Below are 16,886 nucleotides of genomic sequence, written 5' to 3' on the forward strand. Positions count from 1 at the left end.
GAGGGGAAAAAAAAAAAGGATAAAAAAGGAAGAAAAAAAAAAGGAAAAAAAAGGGGAAAAAAAGGAAAAAAAAGGGAAAAAAATTTGTTTTTCAGTTAAAAGGTGAAAAAAGAAAAAAAAATTGCAGTAGTGAAGGTCCTTCGGTTCTTCTATTCTTCAGTCTGGCTCGCCTTTAGTCCTGCCAGGTATTCAGGAGAGTGCTGAGTTTCCCTGCAATACACTGTTCCTCTGTGTTGTAAACCACAGTCCTTATTTTAAAGCAGGCTGTATTTGTTTCCCAGACTGCCTTATTTTGTGTTTAGCAAAGAATCAGTTTGTGGCTCAGCCTCTGGGTGGCAGTGTTCTGGGGTTGGCCTCTGAGGCTATGCGGCTTCTCTATCGCACCTAAAACTGATTTGGAGAGGTCAACTATCCAGAGCTGGTTCCTTAATAGTTACCCGCTCTGTGTTGTTGCTGGGATCTGGAGTTTATTCTATATCTGATTGCCATGTGGTCTTAGATTTTGCAACTTAAAGAATCAAAACAGTTGAACTCTACCACTTGTTGCTGTAGGGTTTGGGGCAAGTCATTTAATCTCTTTGAGCCTCAATTTCCTCAACTAGAAAAAGGGGATACTATTATCTACTTCAAACCATGCTTGAAAAGATGCTTGAAAATATAAACATATTTTGCCTTGCATACAGTGTATCTCTGACAAAGGGCAGCTATTGTCATTCTCTAATTTGTTCCTTTATTCTTCAATTTACGGGGATGAAAACCAAATAGCCTGCATTAAGAAACAAAAGTCATGGTGTTAAGTGTCTGAAATAAAACAAAACCTACTTTTATATGTTATGGGGAAGTAAATATAATACAGAGAACAGATTACTGTATTCATCACAACAAGTAAAAATCCTTCTATTTTCTTTAAATGCTCAGATTAAATGATGAGAATCTGTAATTATTTGTTTCTTTCCCAATATTATTGTATATTGAGAGAGAAAACATATTAAGAAAACCCATAAAATTTACATATAGGATTCTGGCCTAGCCGAGATGTAAAAGCTGTGGTTTGAACAGAGGAACTGCTGAAGTTAATTATTTGTTGGAACCATGGTTGACTAGCGCAGCCCAGTCACTGTGGAAATGAAGCAGTAACCCCCGGAGCCAGGTCCAAAGCAGTGAAGACCTGATGGGTCCTGTCATTATGTTCCAGCACGTGGCTTAGCCCAGCCAGCCAAGCCCGGGGCAGCCCTCTTAGCAAAGACATCTAGGAAACTGTTTTTCTGAAATCTTCAAGAAGACAAGAGCCCTCTTTGCTCTGTTGGGATAGTCATTGTAAGCAGGTGTTCTCCACAGCCCATCTCTGAAACCTCAGAATTGGAGGGTCAGTCCAATTTCATTGCCAAATCACGTATTCACTTTGGGGTCTTTACTCATTTTGTTCTGGCCTTTTAAGTCGTGTGCATTGTTCAAACATTCTCTGGCATTCTAGAGCAATTATGGTCTCTGAGTTGCTGAATGCCTTGTAAAGGGGATTTACTGCTTCAAGTGATAGTTCTGTCTTCTCCATTCTGTTTAACAAATATCTGTTGAGCCTCTTCATTGTGTGTACCAGGCACCAGGGATAGGGCAGTGAACCGACACACAACTGCCCTGTGGTTAAGGAACTTCACTTTCCCACCTGAAGAAGAGTGTCGGTAAACAAGTAAGATAATCAGATAGTTACTGCTCTCTGAATTCATTGCTATCAGTGCTATAAAGGCAACTTTAAAGGTATGTTAATAAGAAGTGACTGATTACTGAGGCAGGGATAGGTCTTAAGACATTTGAATTCCTCACATTGTTAAGTACATATAAGGCCTCTGGAATCATTTTTGTTTGAAAAACTGTGATAAACCCTTGCACGGAGGAGAAAGGACAGGCATGCCGAGGCATTGATGTTCAGGTGATCTGTCTTCCATTAGCTTCTACTATTTACTCCCTGTCAGCATTCCTGACTAGATGTGGCCTGAGGAAAACTGCAGAATCTCTGTTTTTTCCCCCAGTCCTCTTTTTCTTCTCTTAATGTCCCTCTTAAAGTAGTGGGGTGCCTTTATCAGCGCTGGCAGGGTGACTTTGAAACAACTGTCGCTGGAACTTGGCGAGTGTCCATGGACTGTTTTAAGCTGTGCAGAAGGAAGGACCAGCACATCCTACCACTTCCTTATTATATGTATGTTTCTAGAGTAAAAGGAACCCAAAGCAGCAGGTGACAGTGGCATTCCAAGTTCCCTTCCTCTTTGGACACTCATGTCAAGGATACTTAGAGAGAAGAAGGCAGAAGCAGCTGGGGGAGTTTTGCATGGGGCCTTTCCTGTGGCGGGAGGCTGGCTGTGTTTGGCATTTGCCTGCCTGGCTTATAGACCCCAGCTGTGTATGGACGGACCCGGCTATGTATGCCAAGAGACAAATGACAGAACAAAAGGATCACATTCCAGCAGAGAAAGCCCACAACAAATGCAAGGGAGTTTATCTTCCAGACAGATCCCATTCTTCCTGACAAATCTGAACCCCCAAATATTTCAGCTATGGATTGCAAACTAGTGACGTCTTCTGGCTTTCTGTCCAGCGCCTAGTGTTCTCAGTTATTTTAGCTAGACTGGATGGCATACATTCTTTCTCTTCCCCGTATCCCACCCCAACACTCTTGCTGTTCCTCCCTCCCCTTCTGTTTTCTGCTGCCTTCAGCACTCACAGCACCTCTGTGCTATCGCTGCCCAGATCTGAGCAGGCTATGCTAGAACAGTCAGGAAATCTGAGAACCCTGCCCATCAAAAACTTGGTTTTGGTTGGTGGTCCCTCCTTTGGCTCTTCAGATTCTGTAGACAAAGAGACTCAATGTATCACTGGAGAAATCAATAGCCATTTAATTAACAGGTGCTGAGGACATACCCAGGGAGTCCTAGCAGCTGTGGGTGGCCGGTGGTCACAGGGGAGAGTGGAATCTGAGGATCCCATATGGCTCATCAAGCTAGGCCTAGCTAGTCACTGCATTGATAATCTTTGGGGTGTATTTGTGTTGTAGAGTTAGCAGTATAAGTAGAAGGACAGGAGGTAGAAAGGATGAGAATGTTCCTGGTAAGCTGGCCTGGCTGCCTCTATCCCCTGACTTGCATACCAATGAAAAGCTGGCCGACTTGTACATCTATCTCCACATGGACCTGCCAGAGCCTCCCTCAGCCTGGAAGTGTCGCTTTCAGTTCAAGCTCCATGTCTACAGAAGACACTGCAAAAGATTCAGATAGGTTACCCAAGACAAGTAAATTACTCAGCTGTATCACAAATGTGGTTACTAGATTAACTAGTTGTTTACCCAGCATGTGCCTTAGGGAAAGGACCACAGGCTTTTTCTTCTTCTCCTTCAGTAATTTTCCCCTAAGTACTTAAATGAATTCATGTTTATTCCAAAAAATAAGTTAGCAAAATTCAAGGAACAATAAAAAAAAATCAGTGAAAATTCCTGACTCAAGCTCTCCCAAATCATTACTGTTAGTATTTTGGTGAACGTCTTCCTAGTTTTTGAATTTTTTATGTGTTGTATACACAGATATATGTGCACACATTGGCTGTGTGCAAGAATTCGTTTAGCTAAACCTCTTTTGCTTGATGTTTCTTCCTAATTTTTCCATTTTCATAAATAAGCATGATGTGAAAAATTTTAATAGAAGTTTTGGTGAATTTACTTGATTAAGGTAAATTCTTAGACATGATTTCTGGGTTCAAGTATATATTTGGACACATACTAATTTGTTACTCACTTTTTTAAAAGTTGTAATTTATATTCCTACTAGGAATGCAAGAGGATGCCTACTTCCTACCACTTTTGTCAAAACTAGATATTATAATTAAGTTTGTCATTTTGATGTAAAATGGAATCTTGTTTATTTATTTATTACTTATGTTTGGGATTTATATGAAGAGAGCTGAGTTCATCATAATTACCAGTTCATGGCTCACTTTCACCATTGGCCTAGGCCAGGCTATTCTCTTGCTTATGCATCTGTCTGTCTGTCTGTCTATCTATCTATCCTTTTTGTTCCCATGACCTATTTCCACTTTACTTCACTCCAGCTCCCCACTTGAGTAACTATCCTAAGACAATTTAATGTGTATTTCATGTATGTGCCCTCTTATTGCTTTGTAAGCATGTGTCTTAAATATTCACAAGCATTACCAGATTGATATTTAATTCTCTTTACCTTTTTAGAAAAACAAACTTTATTTTTGTTGACCAGTTTTGGGTTCACAGCAAAATTTAATGCAAAGTACAGAGATTTCCCATATTCCTTCTGTCCCCGACGCATGCATCCCCACCAGAATGGTACATTTATTACAATTAGTGAACCATGCTTTCACTTTTTTCCTTTCTCAGCACTATTTCTGGGATGCATATATGTCGTTATGTGTACGTCAAATTCACGGCACCTACTTGCCACTCTCCTGTTTAATTTGCTTTTTTTCTGGCTCTTTATGAGACTGGAGATTTTTTCATGTGTTTACATTTTTTTCTACTATAAACTTCCTTAAGTCCATGTGGGTTTTCAGAACATGTGGTGACCGGACATTCCTGTTGCAGGGGACAAAGGCGTCAGTTGGTACAGGGAGGCAGGTGGAGGGCAGAGACCCAGCCTGATAGGGGACAGAAGATTTGAGTAAAAGGATCCACAATGATGACTACTCAGATGAGCTTCTCCTTTTAAATATGTCTGGCATTCGAGCTTCTTAGGCAAGTAGCTTTGGCTGCATATGGGTCTGTAATAGGTGGAGGGGAGAGTAGTCTGCCCAGCATCTGGGCTTCTCCGGGAGCTTCACCAAGCTTGCTTGATGTTTGTAGAGTTTGCCGGGAAAGAGCTTTAGAGTGGGAGACCTCTGCTGGAATAATCCACAAGGGCTCTGTCACTTCTCTTCACTCCCTTTCAGAGTCAGCCTGCCTCTCCCATACTCTTTTATGCCCTCTCCTCTTCTAGCTGCATTGCACTTTCATTTGCTCCCTTTATAATTACTCTGCCTTTAACACCAGTGGAAACAAATGTGCTGGATTTCCTGGGGTATGTCACTCATATGATCACATATAACTTTCTCTCTTTTCTCAAACATGCCATCTCATCATATCCCTGTGAACAAGGTACAACAAATACAGTTGACCCTTGGAAAACAAGGGCTTGAAATGAGCAGGTCCACTTATACACAGATTTTGCTTTCAATGAATATACAGTTGACCCTCCATATCCCTGGGTTTTGCATCCACATATTTAACCAATCATGAATTGAGAATAGTATTTTCAATCTGCAATTAGGAATCCAAGGATGCAGAAGGTCGACTTTATCCGTTGGTCATCACCATTATATAGGAGACTTGAGCATCCTTAGAGTTAGATATCTCTGGGGATCCTAGAAACAGTCCCTTGTTCATACAGAGGGACTCTTTGAGTTTGCGGGGAGTCAAAACTTATACACAGACTTTTCACTGCATGGGGGTTGGTACCCTAACTTCTGTATGGCCCAAGAGTCAGCTGTATTACTATTCTCACTTTGTAGGTTAGGAAAGTGAGGGACCAAAGTGAAGTTGAGTTGAAGATAGAAACATTTTCCATCCAATAAGAGCTTCCAATTGGAAATTGACCCGCTAAACCTTGGCAAGGGCTTCCTGGTCATTGGTGAGGTGAGAAGGAAAGCAAGCCATTGCCACAAAATGGGTAAAGAACAGAGTGAAGCCATCTGTGTCTGGCATATCTACCTGTGCCTGGAATTTGGGCTGTTTCTGTGGTGTTGCGACTGGATACTTCTTGGTGCTTTGGAAATCTGAACTGCAGCCTCAACTGATGCCTGAAAGGGGCTGCTGATCAAGTGTGCGAGTTCCCTGGTAGTGGCAGAGCAACTTGCCTGGGAGAGCATGGAAGAGGTGCCAAACCCAGGCTCCTTCTCCGGAGGAGCAGTCCCAGCCACGCAGAGCCCTCTGTGTCTACTGCCTGGGTCTGGGTAGGCTTCCTGGAGCATCAGTGGCCTCTAGGAAGTGCTTGTTTTAGCATTTCCCAGAAAGGCTGCATTTTATTCTTAGAGAAGCACAGGCTAAACAATTTTTAAAGCAATCTTCTATCTCAAAATTATCAAGTACAAAACGCGTTCCTTATTTTGAGAGTAGGGTTTCAATATGTAGTTGCTGCCCAAAAAGTAATGTGTTCCTTTTCATTTGAAACACATTGCTCAGCAAGCCAATCCGTGCCATGCTAGGCTCCAGCAGAGTCAGGGGCTTTCCCAAAGAAATGATCGACTGCATGCAAGATAAGAAGATAACTTTCCCTCATTCTTCGTCTTTTTGAATTTATTTGCCACAATTTTCAGTGTATCACTCAAACCCTGGGTGACCTGAAATGTATCACAAAGAGGACTTATGCTGAAAAGTCAGGGAGTGACCTTTTATTTTCCATAATAATCCCAATGTAATAGAAGTCACATATAAAATAAGTCTGCAGGAAGAGATTATCTGCAGTAGCATATGTTCAGTTAGAAATTAGAAATCAATTGCAGAACACAGTGGGAGTATGTCATAAGAAATGACAGCTAAAAAAAAAAAAAAAAAAAAAGAAAACGAAAAGCAAACTAGGCTCCAGCAGAGTCAGGGGCTTTCCCAAAGAAATGATCGACTGCATGCAAGATAAGAAGATAACTTTCCCTCATTCTTCGTCTTTTTGAATTTATTTGCCACAATTTTCAGTGTATCACTCAAACCCTGGGTGACCTGAAATGTATCACAAAGAGGACTTATGCTGAAAAGTCAGGGAGTGACCTTTTATTTTCCATAATAATCCCAATGTAATAGAAGTCACATATAAAATAAGTCTGCAGGAAGAGATTATCTGCAGTAGCATATGTTCAGTTAGAAATTAGAAATCAATTGCAGAACAGTGGGAGTATGTCATAAGAAATGACAGCTAAAAAAAAAAAAAAAAACTGACAGCTCAGCATAGACCCGGGTAGAAATAAAAATTCCTTCTGCTGTTCTATCTGGCCATGGAACGTGGCTTTTGTCTGATATGGAAAAAAAAAGAAGGCCTGGCATCACATTCGGTTACTTTGTATAAATATAGCATCATAAGCAGATCTGGGCTCCAACACTTACCAGGTAAATTTTATAGCCTCAAGTTTTTCTATCTTAAGGTATCATATTTTCAGACTATGACCTGATCGTTACAACTCATCAATTAAGCATTACTATATAGAAGATAACTAATAGGATAAATTCCCCATAGCCAAAAAAAAAGCGCTATTAATTAATTAATTTAACATACATTTAATGAGTCCTGACTGTGTACCAGGCGTCAATCCTGACACTGGGGTTAAGATGACTGAAACATGGCCCCTGTTTTGGAGGATATTACATTCCATTGAAGGGGATCGATCTGTAGCTGAGTAATTAGTGCAGTAGGATAAACAGAACAAGATAGGCATGTACAAAGGGCTGCAGAAACATAAAGGAAGGACCAAACTGCTTGGTTTGGACAAGCTCAGCAAAGCTTTGCAGACGTAGTGACAACTTAGGAGGCCTTCTGAAGTGTCAACAGGAATTCAGGAGCTGGGTGAATCCTCTGTGGGGCATCCAAAACCTCTGACAGGCACATAGCATGCATAGGGTACCCAGTTTCATGGGATTGGCGAGCATGAAGGAGGCTGCAGAAGGCAGGTATGAAGAGTTCTGTAGGGCTCAGTATGTGATGGGCCTGAGTGCATCCCTGAGTCTGTGGCCTCTATCCTGATCCCCCTTGGCCCCTGTTCTGATGGGCAATGCCAGGGGTAATATTAAAGGCTGGAGGCCCAGTGCACAAAATTCATGCACTGGGGGGGAGGGGTCCCTCAGCCTGGCCTGCACCCTCTAGCAATCTGGGACCCCTCAGGGGATATCCGCCTTGTGGGAGTGCATTGACCACCAAGGGGCAACTCATGCATTGAGTGTCTGCCCCCTGGTGGCCAGTGCGCATCATAGCAACTGGTCGTTCCACCATTCGGTCTATTTGCATATTATGGTTTTATTATATACTAGTAGCCCAGTGTACGATATTCGTGCACATTAAAAGGGAATTGATTGTCCTAACCGGTTTGGTTCAGTGGATAGAGCATTGACCTGTGGACTCAAGGGTCCCAGGTTCGATTCTGGTCAAGGGCATGTACCTTGGTTGCAGGCACATCCCCAGTGGGGCGTGTGCAGGAGGCAGCTGATTGGCTGGCAGGCCACTGATGGCAAGCTATCCAATAACGGATTCTGTGAGGAATGGTGTTCCCTCCTTTCTACTGTCAGGGTCTGGTTTGAAGGTCGGCCATGCCCCCTGTTGGTCCAGACTCAGAGTTCTACCATGCCGTGGCCTCCACCTCAGCAACCCAGGACTGACTACTGCTGGGTGCTCTTGGTGCTCTGATGGTGGGTTCTTCCCTCAGGCCACACGGGAAACAGCTGAGGAGGGCACAGCCCTTGGCAATACGACTCAGGATTCAGTGGGTCCACGCTCTGAGGGCAGGTTCCTACCTCAAACCCCACCCTCACCAGAAACAGTTCCAGGAAACAGCTCTGGGGAGGGTGCAGCTGTTGCCAAGACAACCCCTGCAGGACTGACTTCCTTCCGCTTGGTCACGGCAGTTCAGGTCATGATGAACACCACCCATGGTTTTTATGTAAGTAGAGGATATAGATATAGAGGTAGATATAGATATTTAACACAGGATGGCACAAATCAGATCAGTCAGGAGGAGGGAGGACCTGAGACCCTCTTCTATCCTCAACCTCTTGAAGGATGGTGCCTGCCAGGTTCCAGGGACAAGCCAGAGTGTCACGGAGGGGACAGGACAGTGACCAATTAGCAACCAAATTGGAAGTATTTGTACTATTTTAACAGCCAGCGCAGCTGAGTGTCTGCACTGCCATCAGCCAGTCCATGAAGAGAGCTAGTTGTTCTTTCTCATCTCCGCTTCACCCCCTGGACTAAGATGATTTTATCCCTCACAGATTTCTTAATCACCCTCTCCCCTCCCCACTGCGGAACAAACTGTCTAGAAAGCAAAAACGGTCACTTCCACTGCCCTCATTAAAACTCTTACAGGATGAAGTTCAAGGTCCTTACCCAGTCCTGCCCACATTTGTGATTTGGCCCCTGTTGTCTTTTTAGCCTCCATTCCCATCATCCCCTGGGGCACATACTCCCTGAGCAGTTTGCACATTACCACCAGTGCAGTGTGCTCAAGTGAGAGGTGGTTCATTGTTTCCTCTGTAGGTGTCAGGTAATAGGCTTACCTGTGGCTCTGGGAAGGCCTCACAGGCTAGCGCAGCATCTGGCACAGAGTAGGTGCTTCTGAGCACTGATAGACAGGTCAACCTGGCAGACCTTCTTAGACGTGAGGTTGGGCTTCTTTTGTTTATTTGTTTAGGTAAATACTTTGTATCAACTCCTCAGCCAGTGAGACAGAGGCATGAACAGTGTTAGACACTTCAGACAATGACTATGGCCCTGATTGAAGGGTAGTTGAATAAATACATGACAGATTTCATGTGTACTGAGGGTAGTAGAATTTGTTACTGGGATCTTTGCATCCACGTCTTTAGTTGTAATGTAGTGTTAGTAGTTATCCTAATATGTAAAGAATTCCTGTGTACCACTTGTAAAATACCAATGAGATGCTAAATGTAAATGAAGACACTCAAGAGATGTTTGTAGAGCACCAAACAGTATGCTTGGTGAGGAGTTAACAAAATAGAAATGTGCTCTGCCCTCATGAAGCTTATGGTCTCATGAAACCAGATAATAAGTAAATGTTCCTCCATTTCTGCTTCCTACTTGCCATCGGTATCTCTCATTTGGACCACAGCATTGCCTCCACACTGGTCTCCCTATCTTCACTTAAGCCCTTGAGCCCTCTCTTCATGGCAACCAGAGAGAGCCTTTAAAAATCTAAATCCGGGCTTGTGTCTATCCTTCTTAAGGCTGTTCATGACTTCACATTGCAATTAGGATAGAATCCTAATTTCTTTCCATGGTCTCCAAGGTCAAGTTTGATAGGGCCTCTGCCTTACCTCCAGTAATGAGTCAGTCCACCCTGTCCTGCTCTGCCCCACCCTCACCCCAGCAGCTCCAGCTCCAGCCAGGAAAGCAGCCTTGAACCCCAAGCTCCTTCCCTTCTCAATACCTTTGTGTTGTTCTTCGCTCTGCCCATGCTGGCTACTTCTCATCCTTTAGCTCCACCTAAAACCAGTCCTTTCCAGCCTCACCACTGTTATTCTTTATCAGAGTCCTGTTAGCACTTAACACAAATTGTCATTTTCTCTCAATTCATTGGGGAGAAAAGTTGTCTGAGATTGTGCTTTCATGTGCAGTTTAGAACAGAGAGGAGAGGACTGGGTCTTGAGATTTGCAGTGTAGTTATCCTTTCTTCTGTTTCCAAACAGATACCTAATTAAATTACTTAAGTGAAATCCCCAAGTCACTTGCAATCAGCTAAGTCATTCCTCCCACCAGTTTTGGTCAGGCTGAATATGTCTGCAAAACAGGTTGTGTTCCATTGTGAAGCAAACATTTTGAAAATTAGAATGCATAATAAAAGCAAGGCTGGGGTTAGCCATACAGAGAGTTATGTCTGAATATACTCAGTCTAGAATAGACCTCTCTAAGGTGAAGAGCAAGCTGAAAGAGTAATAAAAAATTAAATGCTGGAAATTTTGGAGTCTTAAAGGAACAATGTTGGTCTGGGAACAACATATAGTTAGAAACCTAAAGTGTAAGGAAAAAGCAGGCTCTGAATCCTCAGTGTGCACGCTGAGAGTTGATGCTATTGGGGGTAACCAGAGCCTGTGGGAGATTGAAGGAGTTGTGAGGGAGAGCAGGAGAGGGTATGCTGAGGGATGGAGAGAGAGGAGATGGAAAGGAAGGGGAAAAGCCACATGGTCAAACGATACTAGGTCCTTCAAGGTCTAATCAAGGACTGGAGGACTCAGTGTTCCTTCCTTAGCTGATTGTAGATGGAGCTGGAGACAGAAGTGTCTCCAGCTGTGTGGCTTTCACTTTGCTGTGTGGCTGCAAAGGCAACATGACAGAGTGACATCTGACCTTATTAGACAGTCCATCTTCGTCTAGAACAGTGGTTCTCAACCTTCCTATAAAACATAGTGATTAATCACAAAAACAATATGTAATTATATATGTGTTTTCCGATGGTCTTAGGCGATCCCTTTGAAAGGGTCCTTTGACCCCCAAAGGGGTCGCGACCCACAGTTGAAAACCGCTGGTCTAGAACATTATGGTTTCCTTCCCTGTGATTTCCATTTTTCAAAAGCTCCTGATTTACTATTCCAATTTTTTCCCAGCAATAATTTATTGGAATTGTAGTTCTGGCCAAGATAAATAGTTTTTTTGTTTGTTTGTTTTTGGTGGGGAGGGGGGAGTCTCCTGGGGTGTATACATGTGCAGAGCGATTTAGGGATGAAGGAGCCAACATCCTCCTTGTAAATTTCAAAACTTTTCCAGGAGAAACTGACCAGTCCTTTGTGCTATGGCTTGTTCACTGACTCTGCTGTTTGCCTGCAGCCTGCCACGAGTCCTGTGCAGCCTGCTGGGGTCCCACGGAGAAACACTGCCTGGCCTGCGGGGACCCATTCCACGTGCTGAGAGAGGGCGCCTGTGAGAGCAGCTGTGGCCCTGGGTTTTACAACAAGCAGGGCACCTGCAGTGGTAGGTGCCAGACTTTGCATCTTTTCCTCTTTCAGGGGTCCCACGTTTAATTCAAATCATAGCACCAATAACTAATGTTTCTTTTACTCAATGAATATGCAATATGCTGACATTGCTGGTGTTTTAGTAGTTTGCAAAACATGTGTTTTTACTTGGGGGGATCCCCTTTAATACCTCCCCTTTCCCCTCAAGGTGTTTAGCTTGTTCTGCAGATAAAGACAGTGAGGACTGGGCTGCTTGTTCCAGACCCATAGCTCAAGGGACAGGAGCAGGGCTTCCTTTCTCCAAATCTCAGACTGCCTTCCAAATATGCATGGAGACAAGGACACTTCCAGGCCAGCCAAGGGCAGACGTGCCTTTGTTTTTGGTGCCACTGACTTAAAACTAAAGCAGTTCTTGTTTAGCCTACCTTTAATACCCACTGCACAACAGTAAGCGTTAATCCGGCTTCCTGCGTCCCTGTGCCAGTCACTCTTCCAAGTACACTATAAACACGCACTCACTGAGAAGCAGGAAAATACGGTGGGGAAAGCGTGACCTTGGGCAAGTTACTTAATCTCTCCATGTGCCAGTTTCCCACATGGGGATAATACAGCAGCTGTGGTAGACAGAAGAGTGGCCCCTCAAAGATGTCCACATCCTAATCACTGTAATTTGTGATTATGCCGCCTTCAATGGCAGAAGGGGTTGGGAGGTGTGATTAAGTTAAGGATCTTGAGATGGGAGATTATCCTAGACTACCCGCCTGGGCCAGTGTCATCACAAGGGTCCTTATAGGAGGAAGACTTGAGGGTGGGAGTCAGAAAAGAAGATCAGAGATGGAAGCAGGGGTCAGAGTGATGCCAGGAAGGGGCCCATGAGCTGGCAGGCAGCCTCCAGAAGCTGGAAAAAAACCAGGAAATGACCCCCCACCCCTCAGGACTTCCAGAAGGAATGCAACTCTGCAAACATTTTGATTTTAGGACTTATGATCTCTAGAGTGATAATGAATTTGTGTTGTTTTAAACCACTGAGTTGGTGGTAATTTGTTAAGGCAGCAATGGGAAATTAATACACACCCACCTCAGAAGACTGTTGAAAGGAATGAGTTAATAGCATTGCATTTAGCACAGTGCCCAACACAGAGTAAGTGCTATGTAAGTGTTTGGTGTTTAATCCTCACAACAATTTTATAAGATAGTTATTATCATCATGCTCATTTTCCTGATGAAAAACTAGCCCAAGATCACATAGCTCATAAGAGATAGAGTTGGTCTCTGGCTCTAGATGTTAACTGCCTCTTCACTACAGTGTGATCCCACTTACACGCCTCTTCCTAGATTTCCCCTCTCTTCTTTTTCTATTTTCCTCTCCCCTCTTTCTCTTCTCCTCCTTCCTCCTACCCTCCTGTCAGTCTTCAGATCATTCCCCTGCCCCTGTAGACATTGCCCAATAGACAGATAGCCACCTGACAGTGAGTGATTGCGTTTGCTTTGGGCATACCAATAGAAAGGCTAGTAGCAATGGATGAGTTGATCTTTGGGAGTTGACAAATCCACTTGCCTTAGGGAAGAGAGAGCTCTTAGCCTTGAATCCTGCATTTCTCCACACCAGCCTGCATTTGTTGTCCCACAAACTACAGATGTTTCCATGTTATCCAGCCCAATGTCTGATTCTCAAAAGGTTGTGTTAGTTTCTTTTTTAAAAATATTTTTTATTGATTTCAGAGAGGAAGAGAGAGAGAGAGACATCAATGTATTATCAACCGTATTATACTCTACCATTGCCCTTGGTATCTACCATTGCCCTTGGTTATGATGTGGTTTCACAACCCATGCAAATACCCAAATCTGCCAATGCTCAAGTCTCTTATATAAAACTAGAGGCCTGGTGCAGAAAATTCGTGCAAGAGTAGGCCTTCCTCTCTCCGCCCCCGTCACACCCCCAACCCCCACCGCGTCTTTGACTGGAATCGAACCTCAGGCCCTTCAATCCACAGACCAACACTCTATCTACTTAGCCAAACCAATCTGCTCTCTTCGCCTCCCTTCTTTTTCCCTGGAAGAAGGAAAGGAGAAAGGCACAGGGGTTTTCAATCCGTACCAAAAGGAGGGATAAACAACTCTACTTGGATGCAAAAGTAAGACCTCAGAGGCTTGAAATAGTGTACAGGTTGGGGAATTATGATGTGTTCCAACCATAAAGTGAAAGAAAGGATGGAAGGAGATGAGGTTGGAGAAAGGGGTCCCAGGCTGTCCTCACATGGAAGTCATTACAAAGCCTCTCTTTCCCACCCTCCCTCTTCATTCTCTTTCTCCCTTCCTTTCACCAGGTTCACCTATTTGCTTTAAATGGGACAGGTGTGGAAAGTATTTCTAAGGTAGAATTGATAGGTCTTGCTGATGGGTTGAATGATCTTTTACCCTCTCTGCATTCACCCCCTTGGGCATTTAACTTTGAAGTGTCCTCTGCCTCTGTCTTTGGACTTGACCGTGTGCCAGTAGAATGAAGCAGAAGTGCAAGTATGGTGGTTCTAAGTCTACAATTCAAGAGGCCTTGCTCTTTCTTGTGTTTCTGTCATCTCCATGAGGACATTCCTGAGGTAGCCTACTGGCATGGAACAGTTACGTGGCAGAGACTTGAAGTGCTCAGTCAGCCCAGTTGAGGCTCATCTAGATCAGTGGTCGGCAAACTCATTAGTCAACAGAGCCAAATATCAACAGTACAACGATTGAAATTTCTTTTGAGAGCCAAATTTTTTAAACTTAAACTATATAGGTAGGTACATTGTTATTAACTTAATTAGGGTACTCCTAAGCTGGACTTTGCTAAAAATGTCCTCAATCTGATTGAGGTATGTTCGCTGAGGTCGACCCCTTTCAACTCTCCTGTCCACACTCCTCTTGTATACTTGTTTCGTCTATCTCCTTTCCGAAAACCCACTTCTGCGCATGGGCCACGCAGTTTCAATAGCACTGTATGTGCATGCCAGCACATGGTATTTTGTGGAAGAGCCACACTCAAGGGGCCAAAAGCCGCATGTGGCTCGCGAGCCGTGGTTTGCCTACCACTGCCTTAGCACATGCTAGACTCTGTAACACAACTGGCCTTCACCAACATGCCTTTTGATAAACAAGATTAGAATTTACACTTCAGAGTTTTCTAAGTTTTTATCAAGTGCTTTCAGAAATGTTCAAATAACATTTCCTGAAGAGTGGTGAACCAAGTCACTGATTGGTATCAGAATGTTAATTATGATGTCTGATGCTGATAATGCTGACTCATTTCCAATTCAGATTAGTGCTATTCAAGATAAAGATCGGCTGGTGTTGGTTTAATAATTTATAACCAAGCAGCTCATATCTGTAGCAATCTCAAGGTCAAGTGCTGAAAAAAATCCAGAATAACCTGTTATGAACGATGGTATGTCCCTGTTGAAAGAATTTACAGTAACCACGTTCATCTGTGGTACATGCTTTGAGTTTTACAAATATTAGATATAAAGGGTGGGGAAACTCAAAGGACAAACCTCCTCATTCTTTAGTTATTTAAGTACTTGTGTTATTAAGAAGGCTTTCATGACTGTAGCTAACATAAATCAAAGCAGTTCAGAGGTTTCTATTAACTGTTCTCTCCATTTTTCTGCCTTTTTCCCCCTTTTAGTCTCCTTTCCCTTTTTCACCTAGGCAACTATTTTATTTTATTTTTTAATCTTTTTTTAAAATATATTTTATTGATTTTTTACAGAGAGGAAGGGAGAGAGATAGAGAGCTAGAAACATCAATGAGAGAGAAGCATCGATCAGCCGCCTCCTGCACATCTCCCACTGGAGATGTGCCTGCAACCCAGGCACATGCCCTTGACCAGAATCGAACCTGGGACCCTTCAGTCCGCAGGCTGACGCTCCATTCACTGAGCCAAACCGGTTTTGGCTAATCTTTTTGTTTTTATATAAACAGGGTAATATCCTTTTGAGAACAGTTGACCCTCAAACAACACAGGCTTGAACTGTGTGGGTCCACTTATATGTGGATTTTTTTTCAATAAATACCTGTACTGTTTTTAACCCATGGTTGGGATGCTGAGGACTAACTGTATGCATTGATCCATGCTAGTGTATATAGGGAACCTGAGCATTTGCAGATTTTGGTGTCTGTGGAGGTCCTGAAACCAATTCCCCACAGATACTTAGGGTAGTTAAGTTTTGGAGGAGTCTAATATTCCATGTGGATTTTGACTTCATGGGGAGGATTGATACCCCAACAAGGGTAACTGTGTGTGCATGCATATTTAATGATATCATGTTATAGAACTCATGTTGTTCTCTTCCTTTTTTTCTCAGCATTATGTTTTTAAGATTCATCCATGTTACTATATCATCTAGCCCTTTGCTTCTTGCTGCTGCATAGTCCTCCCTGGTCTCCATCCCCACAGCTCATGCATCTACTCCCCAGTGATGGACTCCCTGTGTTTCTTCCATCCATGTGCCGTCACTAGAGAGCACTAGCAAATAGCTGCAAAAATGCCCCTTCATGAACTGTGTGGGAGGTTCTCTGGAATGGCTAACCCAGGAGCAGAATTGTTGGTTTCTGTATATATGTGTATGTATGTATGTATGTATGTGTGTATGTGTGTGTGTGTGTATATATATACACATATATACATATATACGTATATATACATATATACACATATATACATATATACACATATACATACATACATATATATACATATACATATACATATATATGTGTGTGTATATATATATATATTTAGTGACAACACAGCCAAGGGTCAGTGAGCCTGAGGAGGGGCGGTGAAGGATTAAAGAAAAGACAGACAAAGAGAATAAGATGGGGCTCCATGGATCTCCTGTGCCTGGATGAGGCCACAGAGAAGGATCTAGTCAGCAAGCTGAGGCTTTATTTTATAGTCAGAGAAAAACAAGGTAGTGGTCAACATAATTACAATGCTCTTCTGAGTTTCACTTGTTTTGGCAGCACTTGCTGCATCTCCCACAGCCCATTAGCTACCCGGGAAGGATCTTGAGAGTGCTATAAGGTTAAGTTTAATTAAGCTAAGAGGGCTCTGCCCTCTAAGCTGGGACTTGTTTGTGGCTCTGCCACAGGTCAATTCGAGGCTTAATTCTAGAGCCACTCCCTACATATGTACATA

At 43.2% G+C, this 16,886-nt stretch overlaps 1 protein-coding gene across 1 annotated transcript in view; it reads left to right on the forward strand.

The window, feature by feature from the left end:
* Positions 1-16,886, forward strand: part of FRAS1 (Fraser extracellular matrix complex subunit 1) — a 479,756-nt gene that overhangs the window by 215,534 nt on the left and 247,336 nt on the right. The window contains exon 15 of the mRNA XM_006778222.2: positions 11,586-11,729. Within this exon, the coding sequence (XP_006778285.1) occupies positions 11,586-11,729 (144 nt within the window). The remainder of the gene's footprint in view (positions 1-11,585; positions 11,730-16,886) is intronic.

The sequence above is a fragment of the Myotis davidii genome, unplaced genomic scaffold (genome assembly GCF_000327345.1).
Source record: "Myotis davidii unplaced genomic scaffold, ASM32734v1 scaffold449, whole genome shotgun sequence".
NCBI classification, from domain to species: domain Eukaryota; kingdom Metazoa; phylum Chordata; class Mammalia; order Chiroptera; family Vespertilionidae; genus Myotis; species Myotis davidii.